Source organism: Caretta caretta, chromosome 8 (genome assembly GCF_965140235.1).
Source record: "Caretta caretta isolate rCarCar2 chromosome 8, rCarCar1.hap1, whole genome shotgun sequence".
Lineage (NCBI taxonomy): Eukaryota > Metazoa > Chordata > Testudines > Cheloniidae > Caretta > Caretta caretta.
Genome location: NC_134213.1, coordinates 72796533 through 72810879, shown reverse-complemented (window position 1 = coordinate 72810879; position 14347 = coordinate 72796533). Strand labels below are relative to the sequence as shown.

Below are 14347 nucleotides of genomic sequence, written 5' to 3'. Positions count from 1 at the left end.
CTCAGCCTGGAGCAGTCCATGCAATAGATCCACTTTCTGGACACTACAGTGCTAATAAGAGATGGCCACATAAACATCACCCCACACTGGAAACCTACTGACCACTATATTTACCTACATGCCTCCAGCTTTCATCCAGACCACATCACATGATCCATTGTCTACAGCCAAGCTCTACGATACAACCGCATTTGCTCCAATCCCTCAGACAGAGACAAACACCTACAAGATCTCTATCATGCATTCTTAAAACTATAATACCCACCTGCTGAAGTGAAGAAACAGATTGACAGAGCCAGAAGAACACCCAGAAGTCACCTACTCCAGGACAGGCCTAACAAAGAAAGTAACAGAAAGCCACTAGCCGTCACCTTCAGCCCCCAACTAAAACCTCTCCAGCGCATCATCAAGGATCTACAACCTATCCTGAAGGATGACCCCTCACTCTCACAGATCTTGGGAGATAGGCCAGTCCTCGCTTACAGACAGCCCCCCAACCTGAAGCAAATACTCACCAGCAACCACACACCACACAACAAAAACACTAACCCAGGAACCTACCCTTGCAACAAAGCCCGTTGCCAACTCTGTCCACATATCTATTCAAGGGACACCATCATAGGACCTAATCACGTCAGCCACACCATAAGAGGCTCATTCACCTGCACATCTACCAATGTGATATATGCCATCATGTGCCAACAATGCCCCTCTGCCATGTACATTGGCCAAACCAGACAATCTCTACGCAAAAGAATAAATGGACACAAATCATACATCAAGAATTATAACATTCAAAAACCAGTCAGAGAACACTTCAACCTCCCTGGTCACTCAGTTTCAGACCTAGAAGTCGCAATTCTCCAAGAAAAAAAACTTCAAAAACAGACTCCAATGAGAAACTGCAGAATTGGAATTAATTTGCAAACTGGACACCATTAAATTAGGCTTGAATAAAGACTGGGAGTGGATGGGTCATTACACAAAGTAAAAACTATTTCCCCATGCTAATTTCCCCCCTACTGTTACTCACACCTTCTTGCAACTGTTTGAAATGGGCCATCCTAATTATCATGACAAAAAGTTTTTCCCCTGCAGATAATAGCCCATCTTTAATTGATTGGCCTCGTTACAGTTGGTATGGCAACACCCATTTTTTCCATGTTCTCTGTGTATATATATCTTCCTACTGTATTTTCCACTGCATGCATCCGATGAAGTGGGTTTTAGCCCACAAAAGCTTATGCCTAAAGAAATTTGTTAGTCTCTGAGGTGCCACAAAGATGCCTCTTTTTTTTTTTTGCAAGAAAAAAGTGTTAGCTTGTTTGAAAAGTATATTTAAATATGTAGAAACTTGTTCTCATTGTTCTGGTTTCCCTGTTCTTGTACACTCTAGATAGAAGAACTAGATTACATTATAGTTTATTCTCCCACTTGCTGGTGATCTCTCTCTTGCAGTTCCTTAATTTCACACATAACAATGAAGTTTCATCTGAGACAAACACCATCACTCAGCTGGGAGACTTTCCACAGGAGTGCAAAATCAGTCCACCAAAACAAGTATTAATGCGTCTCTTTTTTCATCTGTTTGTGTGGTGTCTGTGTGTAAGCAGTGTCAGGATGAGCTCCACCCTGACATCTGGTGGTGAGGTGTGGCAAGTTGTGGAAAAGAACTTCAGGGGCCGATCTCATTTGCATAGGTACACCCACCACGCCTAGAATGAGACCATAGCTGCCCAAATGGTCACTTTGGCTGCTGTGGGATCCCCAGTGTCTCTGTTATTGGGGCAGGAAGAATAAATTGTTATTACCCTGATTATGGGAACTGTGCTTGGAACTGTACGTGGCCTTTTGTTATGATGGAGGGATTCACCATCAACTAAGTAGCACTCGCTAGGCAAGGGTCATGGGTTCCAAAACTGTGTGAAGGGAGAGAGGCTGGGAACAAGTATTAATACTTGGTGGCATGGGTCCCTTGGTGAGGGCCTTACATGCTAATTGCACTTCCTCCTCTCTCCACTGTGGAATATCAGAGCTAATTTTGATTTCATTAGAAGTCTAGTTATAGGCTGCTGAGCTTGCTTTGGGCTGACAGTGCACCAGCACTGGGGCTCCCCTACTACAAGCTGAATTTACCTAAGAGCTGAAATCACTGAGTGTTGTGTTAAGTAGTGGGGGAGCCTGAAGATATATTGTGGAGCAGTTTGCGGGACGGCTGGAGTGCCTTGCGGACCGGCTGGTGAAGCAGTTCGACGCGGAGCAGTTTGTGGATGGCAGGAGCTGCTTGTGGGCCGTGGAGCTGAGCGAAGGAGTTCGTGGGGCGGCTGGCGGAGCGGAGCGCAGCTGAGCGAAGGAGTTCGTGGGGCGGCTGGTGGAGCGGAGCGGAGCGAAGGAGTTCGTGGGGCGGCTGGCGGAGCGGAGCGAAGGAGTTCGTGGGGCGGCTGGCGGAGCGGAGCGCAGCTGAGTGAAGGAGTTCATGGGGCGGCTGGCGGAGCGGAGCGCAGCTGAGCGAAGAAGTTCATGGGGCGGCTGGCAGAGCGGAGCACCGCTATGGAGCTATGGGGCGGTCAGCTTCAGATCATGTAAGGTGCCTCTTACCCCCATCCCATTTCCACCCAGGTTGGGAGGTAAAGCTCCGCAGATAAACTTTCGAACTCTGGGGCTGCCCTGACCATGGACAGAGACTTTTGGGGGCATTGGACTTTTGGGACTTTGGGTGATTTGGGGTTGCTGGACTCAAGAACCAAAGGGAAAAGGGCATGCCCCAATTTGCTTGGGGTGGGTTTTTTTTTTTGCTCATGGGTTGTGTTATGAATCCTGTTGGTGGTGTTTCCCCAACATAATGCCACATTGTTTCTCTCTGTTATTAAAAGGCTTTTGCTACACTCAGACTATGTGCTTGCGAGAGGGGAAGTATTGCCTCTTGGAGGCGCCCAGCGGGGGTGGTATATATTTGTCCCAGGTCACTGGGTGGGGGCTCGAGCTGGTTTGCATTGTGTTATTGGAATGAATCCCCTAGATATTGAACCCGGCCCTTGTTGCTGCCAACTCTGACGGGCAGAAGGGTTACATGTGTAGCATCCTTTTAACCAAGCTTGCTATTGTAGAGATTGTTCTGATGAGTTCTTAAGTTGGTGTTTATTTTTTTTTGTAGTCTGTTCTTACAACAGCAAAGCGATTGGCAGATTCTTTAATAAAATATATTACATACATCCATATTTATGAATCTATGAACTGAATGCTTTCAATATACATACAGCATTCTTATGTTTGAGTTGTACTCACCTGGTTGGGAAAGTCAGCCTTCAGTTCAGTGACACTTTTACACCAATATTCTGCAGTTTTCTCGCTGATAAGCTCGATATTTAGGAAAGAGCCTTGACCTGGGCCATACATGGGGCCTGATGTAATTCCACGTATAATTCTTGGAGAAACATTGGTTACAATGTCCTGTTAAAACACAGTAAAAAACTTTCAGATTGATTTACAAAGTAATAAAACCAAAAAAACACATTCCCATAGTGTCTATAAATGGTGTATATACAACAATGTATTAATGAAAGGGAAACCATCCATTTAAAACACACAATTCCATCCAAAATGTTATATGCACTTTTGTTGCAAGTAACACCTAAGATTAGAGACTAAGTAAAAAAATGTCATCGTCCCCCTGCAGTTTGATTGCTTTGTGCATTCCAGAACACTCTGTGCATATGTAATCCACTGGTGAGTTGCAAGTCCGCTCCTGCCCATGTTGATCACAGAAGGTATGAGTTGTTACAGATCCCAGCTACAGAGCTTTGGCTCTTTAACTCAAGCTGTAGCAGCTCTTGCTTTTAGCTTTGGAAGTCCCTGATTCAGTCCCTGGTATGTCAGTCAAGATGGCGGCTGTCACATAAATCCTAAATGAGCCCACACTTACATGATGGCTATTATCTTGGCTGACACACTGGGGACTGAACAGGGGATCTCCAGAGCTAAAAGCATGAGCTGCCTAAGCTAAAGGCCAAGGCTCTGTAGCTTGGGGCTGTAACAATTTATCCTCTCCGAACTGGCAGAGAGGAGGACCAGTAACACGCATTCATCAGCAATTACACACCACACAACAAAAACACTAACCCAGGAACCTATCCTAGCAACAAAGCCTATTGCCAACTCTGTCCACATATCTATTCAAGGGACACCACCATAGGACTTAATCACATCAGCCACACTATCAGAGGCTCGTTCACCTGCACATCTACCAATGTGATATATGCCATCATGTGCCAGCAATGCCCCTCTGCCATGTACATTGACCAAACCGGACATTATCCACTCAAAAGAATAAATGGACACAAATCAGACATCAAGAATTATTCAAAAACCAGTCGGAGAACACTTCAACCTCCCTGGACACTCAATTACAGACCTAAAAGTCGCAACTATTCAACAAAAAAAATTCAAAAACAGACTTCAACCGCAGAAGAGAAACCGCAGAACTGGAATTAATTTGCAAACTGGACACCATTAAATTAGGCTTGAATAAAGACTGGATAAATATGGATGAGTCATTACACAAACTAAAAACAATTTCCCCACGTTAATTTTCCCCTACTGTTACTCACACCTTCTTGTCAACTGTTTGAAATGGGCCATCCTGATTATCCCTACAAAAGTTTTTTTTTCTCCTGCTGATAATAGCCCACTTTAATTGATTACTCTCATTAGAGTTGGTATGGCAAGCCCCATTTTTTCATGTTCTCTGTGTATATATATATCTTCCTACTTTATTTTGTACTGCATGCATCTGATGAAGTAGTCTTTAAATGTGTTAGTCTCTAAGGTGCCACAAGTACTCCTTTTTCTTTTTGCTCAGACAGACTAACATGGCTACTGCTCTGAAATTCATCAGTGGGTTATTCATAGTCAGGTTTCAGAGTAGCAGCCATGTTAGTCTGTATCCGCAAAAAGAACAGGAGTACTTGTGGCACCTTAGAGACTAAGGTGCCACAAGTACTCCTGTTCTTTATTCATAGTCAGTTTCACTGTTTCCTCTGTATTAGCTGGCTGCCCCTGTTATCTGTGAGTTACTCACATGCACAAAATTGCATCTGGTCTTAAGGATGAAACTGACTAAACTATTATGGGGAATAGGAATGGAATCCATTCCCCAAACACAGGTGCAGCTTGTAAACACTATTCTAGCATACAAACTGCTATAGTGACTGGTGACTTTCTGTCCCCCTTATCTAGGTGTAGTGGGTTATTGTAACTCCATAATTATGGCTCACAAGAGCCCCTCAGTATCCCAGCTATGTCCCCTCTGCAGCATGCAGGGGGTGCAGCCATCTTGGTATGCAGAGGGGTCTACACAGATCTTTTGTGAGCCAATGAATTTTGTTGAAAATATACGTTCATTATATTTATGCCAGTTCATTGTGGTATATGCAGATATGAGACTGTAATGCCTTTTGTTTTCTATGTCCTACATCTTTAAATTTCTGTGTCACAAGTTTAGCAACCATCTTGTTCTCAGAGTTACTGCAGCCTGTGAAAGAGGATATGCACACACAACACAGAGTGCTCTCTCTCATGACAACTTTCTTTATAAAAAGAAAAGGAGTACTTGTGGCACCTTAGAGACTAACCAATTTATTTGAGCATGAGCTTTCGTGAGCTACAGCTCACTTCATCGGATGCATACCGTGGAAACTGCAGCAGACTTTATATACACACAGAGAACATGAAACAATACCTCCTCCCACCCCACTGTCCTGCTGGTAATAGCTTATCTAAAGTGATCATCAGGTTGGGCCATTTCCAGCACAAATCCAGGTTTTCTCACCCTCCACCCCCCCCACACACACACAAATTCACTCTCCTGCTGGTGATAGCCCATCCAAAGTGACAACTCTTTACACAATGTGCATGATAATCAAGTTGGGCCATTTCCTGCACAAATCCAGGTTCTCTCACCCCCTCACCCCCCTCCCAAAAACCACACACACAAACTCACTATCCTGCTGGTAATAGCTCATCCAAAGTGACCACTCTCCCTACAATGTGCATGATAATCAAGGTGGGCCATTTCCAGCACAAATCCAGGTTTTCTCACACCCACCCCCACCCCCATACACACACAAACTCACTCTCCTGCTGGTAATAGCTCATCCAAACTGACCACTCTCCAAGTTGTGGTCACTTTGGATGAGCTATTACCAGCAGGATAGTGAGTTTGTGTGTGTGGTTTTTGGGAGGGGGGTGAGGGGGTGAGAGAACCTGGATTTGTGCAGGAAATGGCCCAACTTGATTATCATGCACATTGTGTAAAGAGTTGTCACTTTGGATGGGCTATCACCAGCAGGAGAGTGAATTTGTGTGTGTGGGGGGGGGGGTGGAGGGTGAGAAAACCTGGATTTGTGCTGGAAATGGCCCAACCTGATGATCACTTTAGATAAGCTATTACCAGCAGGACAGTGGGGTGGGAGGAGGTATTGTTTCATGTTCTCTGTGTGTATATAAAGTCTGCTGCAGTTTCCACGGTATGCATCCGATGAAGTGAGCTGTAGCTCACGAAAGCTCATGCTCAAATAAATTGGTTAGTCTCTAAGGTGCCACAAGTACTCCTTTTCTTTTTGCGAAATACAGACTAACACGGCTGTTACTCTGAAAACTTTCTTTATGTTCTCCTTTGTTTTTCCTCAGTTTAGACTGGAAGTACATATTTTGCTCTTTAAGTGTAAACATACCACTACAAGCCTTTTAAGCTATATAAGAAAAACCACATACAAAGTATCATTTAAACAATATATTTTTGTTTTAAAGTAGAATATATGTATGATTGTACAAAAAACCTTTCATGTAGGTCCCAATCCTTCAACTGCATATACCAAGGCACAGTTCTGCATCCCAGTAAAGGCAAACCCTGAGTTTTATGCTACACTGAAGTCAAAGTGGGGATCTGTATGAGAAAAAGTGGTCCAGGAATGTAAGAGCAGCATTGAAGCTCCAGCCATCAAAAGGAAAGGCCCTGGGTATTAGCAGTAGCAGTACATCAGACTTCATCATCATAATGATGGGGTAAGAAAGACAGATAAATACATACATACACACATAAACAGTAGCTAAAAATTCAAATCCAGTGTTGTAAAACATCATTTCCCCCTCAGATTAATATAAGATCATCACATCATTTCATAACAGACGGTAAACAAATACAAAATTAACTTGTTTGTTAGGAATAATTAAGCTACAATTCACAAATGCCTTATATCTATATTAAAGATCTGTAATATTCTGACATTATTTAAAATTAAAGAGAAACATAGATGGAAAAATGCTTCTTTTGCCAATTTCTAATTAAAAATAAATTTGAATAAAGGTCAGTTGGTTAAGGATTTATCAGAATTATTTGTTTAAGTACCCCTCCTCACCGTCTTGTCACTTTTAGTGAGATAACATGAACCCCCATTAGTATATAGCAATTAAGGTCAATTTACATATTTTAATTAAGAACCATCCCCTATAAAACAATTAGGGTAATAGGCATACTAACTGGATTTCATAACATTTGGACATTTTTCCAACTAGATAGACAGGAAACCTTAATTAGCATTAATTAGCGCTTATCTGCATATGTTTGATAAGGCATACCCTTGCCACAAAAGATTATTTATTCCTGAATCTGCCAAATGCTAGAGTTGCAGAGGATAAAAGGACTTTTCTTCACATTGTATGTAAATGTCTGGTAATTTTCATTTGTTTTCACATTTGAATCATTTTCTCTTTTTCTTTCTCTCTGTGTACACTGAAATATCTTGGGTAAATATGTACATTCACATGCACAGAAATCATACCATGTAATTTGCATTAGTTAATCTACTACCATTCCCATAAACATTCTGTAATCTCAGAACAAAACCCATTCAGTCTACCTACTATTATAATGTTCTCTTATATTGCAAACATATATTTCACTCAACACCTCAGCTTCACTTTCACTAAAAATTGTCCAGTGAATCCTCTGAACATGACTGAGAGAAAAACAGGATTGCAAATATTGTGGTTAACGCAGATATCATGATAGTTTAGAGCAGGCATGGATTATATTTTCCTCTCCTGTCCCCCATCCCTTGAGCATTAGTAAATAATTCCCATTGTCTTCCTATTAAATTACTTCACAAATGCCTATGCTTTGACCTCAGCCCAGGATGCTCCTCATAACAGTAGGGACCAGTGATGAAAAGGGGACAGCCCTAGTGGCAAGGGTATGAGACATTTGCTGAGGGACATAGGATAGCTCCTCCCTCCCCTTTGGAGTCTCTGGCAGCCATTGGCCAGCTGGGGGTAGGCAGGAGTGTGGAGGACTGCAGAGTTTTTTGCCTGCCTTGCAGCACCTTGAAGTCACAGTAGGTTAGGCAGGAATGTGCTTGGTATTCAACTGAGATACTTGGTTGAGTCGTTAATTTGTTGCAACTGGTGGGCAGTTTCCAGTGCAATTAAAAGGATAAAATGAATGGTTCCAAGAAGTAAAAGACCTGGGATATTGGTGATGGGTTTTGGGCTCATGAGGTAGGGAGAGCCCTCGCAGGCTGATGTCATGACCCTTCTGCAACCTCTGTCCCCCTTGAGGAAGATGGGGTGTGGAGGTAGGTTGAGCTGAATCTGGGGTAGGCTGAGGAGAGTCTACTCCAAGTTATGGATTATATGGTAGGAGCCCTGTAACTCCTGCACTGGAACCAATTAAATATCTGGTATAGGAGGGTATGGGTGCTGGTCAGGTGACACCCCTCCCCTGTATTTACATTTAATAAAAGTTGTGGCTTGCTGCTTAAAATACATTCATGTGTCTGTCCTCGTTTCACCGTTGTGTCCACACCAAGCCTGTGTTTCACATCATCCAGAAAGAAAAAGGCGCCAGCCCAGCAAGCAAAAGGTGCTAGTCAGTAACCTCATAGGGTATTTCTATACTGCAATAAAAGACCCACGGTATGGCCGTGGCTGGACTGGGTCAGATGGCTTGACCTTGCGGGACTCAAGCTGCAGGACTATGAAATTGCAGTGTAGCCACTGAGGCTCAGGGTGGAGCCCGGGCTCTGAGATTCAGTGCTGCAGGTTTTTTACTGCAGTGTAGACATATCCACACAGGCGTAGGCCATGATAACAGCTCCTGCAGTCTACCACCTTACTATGAATATTTTTGTTCTCTCTTTCTTCCAGGATCCTTTTCATTTTCACCAATAGACAGAGTTGCGAGAATGGTATGTAAAATAAAATCAAACAAGCAAAAGAAAACAAAATCTTCCCAGTAGAATTAGCATAGAGTATCTATCCAGAACCTCCTTTGCCATCACCTTCCTCCTCCCAATCTCTCATCACAACTACAAAAGCACAATAGGGAATCCATTAGACAGATGATCTAGAGATTACTGGTTCAGAGCTGTGTTTCAGCCAACCTGTTTTCTTTTTCAATGACAGAAATGTGTTTCTAACAACAGCACAGCTTCTCACCGACATTTGCTAAGGCCCTAATTACATGGAAAATCATGTTATCTAAGATTTTTAAACAGTCTCTTCCAAAACTAGAAGTTCAGTTCAGGATAGCTCAGGTATCCTCACTGCTTCATCCCAAGAAAGTGTTACAGGATATTTCTTTTGCCATTTTGTTTCAACCTATGGTTTTCTTCTTGTTATAAGTATGGTGTGGGCAAATACCACAACCTGTGATTCCTGCTCATCTCTTAATCTTTAAGGAGAGAATTTTATCACCATATAAATCTCTTTTTCCTGCTACTGTATTTAAAGTAGTACATGAAAATGGAATCTAAACAGAGAAATGAAACAGCTTGAAATGTGGCACGTTGTGCCCTGATCCTGATTCTAAAAAGGCTCATTGTGACAAATGGGTAACCTAGATGAATGGAGTTTCCCTGGTCCTTGGATGCAGCTGTAATTTTAGACGTCTGTGGGGAGTTGGAAAGGTGCTGAATACTCATCCCCAAAACCACAAAAACATTACCCAAGGTGACACCAGTTCCTTTTATCTCCACATGCTATGGAAATAATAACCAGCCAAACTACACTTAAACAGCATGAAACCTTCATATCCCTTAAAAAGCAAGGACAGAAGACTCTTAATGAAGAGCCACCCAGGCAATTCAATGCTTGTTTTTGTCCCAAGCGTAATTAAAGACAAAGCCATGGAAAAAACTATAGCTGGAAATGAGAGCGACAAAGGCAAATAAATACAATGGCTCACAGGACATTTGTTTCCAGTGGAAGTCTTTCAAACCACTACAGATTTCAGGTTTAGAAAAAACTATCTTCCTCAGTGGATTCCAACAAGATACACATTATGCAGGGGAGCTACAACAAACCAAGAGAAAGACAGAGAAGGGACTGGCTGCAAATGCGATCAGCCTGTGTGGCAGCAATTTCTCAGCCACTGAACCACCGGGGCTACACAAAGGGGGCGGAGGGGGTCTCTTTACCTCTCAGAAAGGACACCAAACAGACCCCACATCTCAAATGAAATTCATCATATTGGTAAAGAAAGCAATGTTTCATAGATGAAAACACCACCATTGCTTAACATCTTTCCCCACCCTCTTTCTGCTTGTGAGCACAAGGTGCATGCTGGGAACTTGACACCATGCTAGATTTGGGGATTCCTATTTGTACCTATTAATTTTTATTTTTTAATAGGAACAGTAAATGGAGCTGATTCCAGTGCCTTGACCTAGGTCCATGTGCTCCAGACCATGCTCCAGCCACACTGGAGCAAATATTTTCCACCTAGCTTCCTGAATTCTGAAGTACTCTGATGTAGCTGTCCATGAATTCTGAGACAAATTCATGAAACTAAAAAACCTGGAAGTTTTCAATAAATTAAATAACAAAGTATACAACCGGTATATCAGCCCATGTCTTATTTTATTATATGAATAACTTATTCTACACTGTTCCCCATTTTCAGTTAATGATTGCACTAGATTTTTGCATTATCAAGGTATAACTGCATTATGTAGTTGTTGTTTTAGGCTTTATGTGGACTCAGGAAGACAATACTTCATTTACAGAGTTCACAGTTCTATCTTCACAACCATGTATCCTAGAAACTTTTTAAAATCAAAGCTGGAGCAAAATTTTGTGGCAAGAGGCTAGTTGGAGTGATTTCTGTAGCTGCAGAATACAGGGGACCCCCACAAAAGGTACATAGCCTAATGTCATGCCTCTTCAGTGCATGTAATTATATTGTGCAAACATATTAGAGAAGAAACTTTCTATATGAATTTTGCTTATTTGGCAAGTTTAAATCAGACCTCTGATACCTTTGTATTAATTTGCTGAAGGTACTGATCTTGACACACTTTGCTTTTAGGCACCATTTTGTAAAAGAAATATCTTAGCTAAAGAGCTTTAAAAACAGCTAAAAGAATTTTTAAAAAAGCTTAAGGGAACCAACAATAAACAAATATATTCAGGATCTGGAAATAAAAAGGTAAGAATTCACTGTACCCTTTTACAAATAAATTAACTTCAGTTTGTTATGCATGTATTCGTCACTGAAAAACAGATGTTTTGCATTACAAATGTTCACAGGTGTTGGATAAGAATTTTGGTTTTGCTAAAGAAATTGAATCACATTATAAAAAGTGATATAATATATTCTTTTCTCACTCTGGGTTGCTTTTGAAAGGTGCTGAGAACTCAAAGCTCTCACTGGTTACAAGGGATGTTGAAGGAATTCAGTACATTGCAGCATTGGGCCCCCAAGCCAAAGGAAGTATTTAAGTGCTCAGAACTAAGCTTTTCTCAAGTTTAGAACATGAAACCAACCAAATTGTGTTTAGTGAACAATGTGATCTTTGCCAGTTTCTTTTCATTGGTAAGAGAAAAGATTTAACCAAATGATCATATTACTACCTTTTAAAAAGTTAATTTATTTGACCTTTCTTTCATCCAGGGAGCTATGGTTTTATGTTCACTAAGTGGATAGGTTTCAGAACATTACTGTGGTTCCTACTTACTAAATGTCAATGCAGGAACTAAGAGAGCCACAATGGCTTCATTGTGAACAGGAGGATAAATCTACATAAATATCTTATTAAGCTACTGTATGTAAAACTATCTAAGTACAATGTACTTGTAGGCAAAGTTAGTACAGACAATTAATTGTGGTATAAAAGAACAGATTTTCTATTCTCAGAATATTACACTGAATACAGTACCACCCTTATTATTAAAATATGAGGAGTAGGGTCTCAGAAAATCTACATGAATTTAGGCAAATTATCCTGAATTCCTCTTCCCCAGATTTTATAAAGTCCATGGGAAAACAAATTCTATGGGAAAAGCATTTCATTTGCTTAAAGCAGGAGGGTCTTGATCTTTCCAGTAGCATTGGGCAGTTTTTTTAAAGTTATAAAACCAGCCTTACTTGCAATGACCCTATATTTTTGCCATTATTACTAACTATCCATTTTTCCATTATTAAAAAAAATAGTATTTTTCAGACTTTCAGTTACAGGGCAAGGAAGTTTGGAACGCAGATATTTTTGTCAAATACTTGGAGAACTTGAAACTCATTCACTTCTAAAAGTGGATGATCATATAAACAGTGACCCCTCAACCATTTTATATGGATTGGGAGTGCCAAAGTGATCCTTGTTATAGCTGAATGATAAAAAGCCCAAAACAACTCTAACATTCACACTTCACTTGAAGTAGAATCAAGTATGTGCATAATGTAACAATATTTTGATGCCAGCCTCCATCGCCCACTTGTTAGATTTTCAAACAAGCACCTCTGTGTTTTCTCCCATGCTGCCCCTCATGCTAGGAGGTGCTCCCAAAAAAACTAAGGTGCTCCCATCTGCAAGGCTACCTCATGATCCACCTTCAAAATCCTTCTAAAAAACTATTCTTTGCTTACACAAAACTTAAGAGTTAAACTGCTGGAGTGCTTAGTCCACAGACCATCATGACAAGCAATATTGACTCATTCTTTCCTTGTACTCCCCCACCTGTTTATATCTGTTGTCTCTTGTCTAGACTACAAATTTTTGGGCACAGGGAAGGTCTTTTTTGGTTGTTCTGTGTTTGTACGGTGCCTAGCACCATGGGGTCCTGGTCCATGAGTAGGGATCCTTGGTGCTATGATAATATATACAAACAAATAAACACACAGAAATAAAGTGTCTGTAGACATCTGCTTGATATGTGTTTTCATAATAGACTTAATTTGCTCAAAAAGAACAGGAGTACTTGTGGCACCTTAGAGCAGGGGTCTCAAACACGTGGCAGGGGGTTCAGCTGCAGGAGAGGTTCGGGGGGCAGGTCCGGCCCGGCGCGCACCGGGGGCAGGGCAGGCTCCCTCCCAGCCTGCCTACCCTGCCCCCATGCCACTCCGGGAAGAGGCCAGGATTTGGGGGAGGGGAAGCATAGGGGTCTGCCCAGCCAATGGGAGCTTCGGTGGAGGTACCTGGAGGAGCAGCCAGGGCAACACACAGACCCCTGTGCCCGCCCCCCTCCCCCAGGTCCAGGCCGCTTCCCAGAGTGGCACGGGGGCAGGGCAGGCAGGCAGGCAGGGAGCCTGCCCTGTCCTCAGTGCACACAGGACTGGACCTGCCCCCCAAACCCCTCCTGCAGCCAAACGCCCTGTCCTGAGCCCCCTGCTGCACCCCACACACCTCCTTCACCCTGACCCCCTGCCGCACCCCTCCTGTACCCCAACCCCCTGCCCTGAGCCCCCTGCCACACCCCACACCCCTCCTGCACCCCGACCCCCTGCCCGGAGACCCCTAGCTTCATTCCCAAAAAAGCTCCTATCATTATTACTTCCTTAGAATACCACTTCAATGTCTATTGTAATTTTTAGACAAGAAGAAATCACAACTGACAACTTATGATTAAGATAGCACAAGGTCAAAATCATTTAGAGAATCATATGAGATTAGAGTATGGGAAAAGTTTTTTGAACTGTGCTCATATTAGACATGCTCCTGGGACAATTTCATCCCCATTCAAATACCACTGACTTGGGATGAAGTCAATGCAGTTTGGCCAAATTGCACAGTCCACAAGACAGCAGCAAAATGATAAAAGGTTTAGAAAACCTGATTTCTGAGGAAAGGTTAAAAAATGTGATTGTTAGGTTTCCAGAAAAGAAGACCTTATAATCTTCAAATATATTAAAGGCTTTTATAAAGAGGATGGTTATCAATTGTTCTCCATGACAATGGAAGGTAGGGTAAAAAGCAATGGGCTTAATCTGCAGCAAAGAGTTTTAGGTTAGATATTAGGGAAAATGTTCTAACTGTAAGCATAGTTTAGTACTGAAACAGGTTACCAAGGGAGGTTGTGG

The 14347-nt window shown here is 42.2% G+C and overlaps 1 protein-coding gene across 8 annotated transcripts in view; it reads right to left on the bottom strand.

The window, feature by feature from the left end:
• Positions 1 to 14347, bottom strand: part of DPYD (dihydropyrimidine dehydrogenase) — a 656679-nt gene that overhangs the window by 173824 nt on the left and 468508 nt on the right. For all 8 annotated transcript variants that reach the window (XM_075131606.1, XM_075131602.1, XM_048859648.2 and 5 more), the window contains one exon: positions 3286 to 3450. In XM_075131606.1, coding sequence (XP_074987707.1) covers positions 3286 to 3450 — 165 coding nt within the window. The remainder of the gene's footprint in view (positions 1 to 3285; positions 3451 to 14347) is intronic.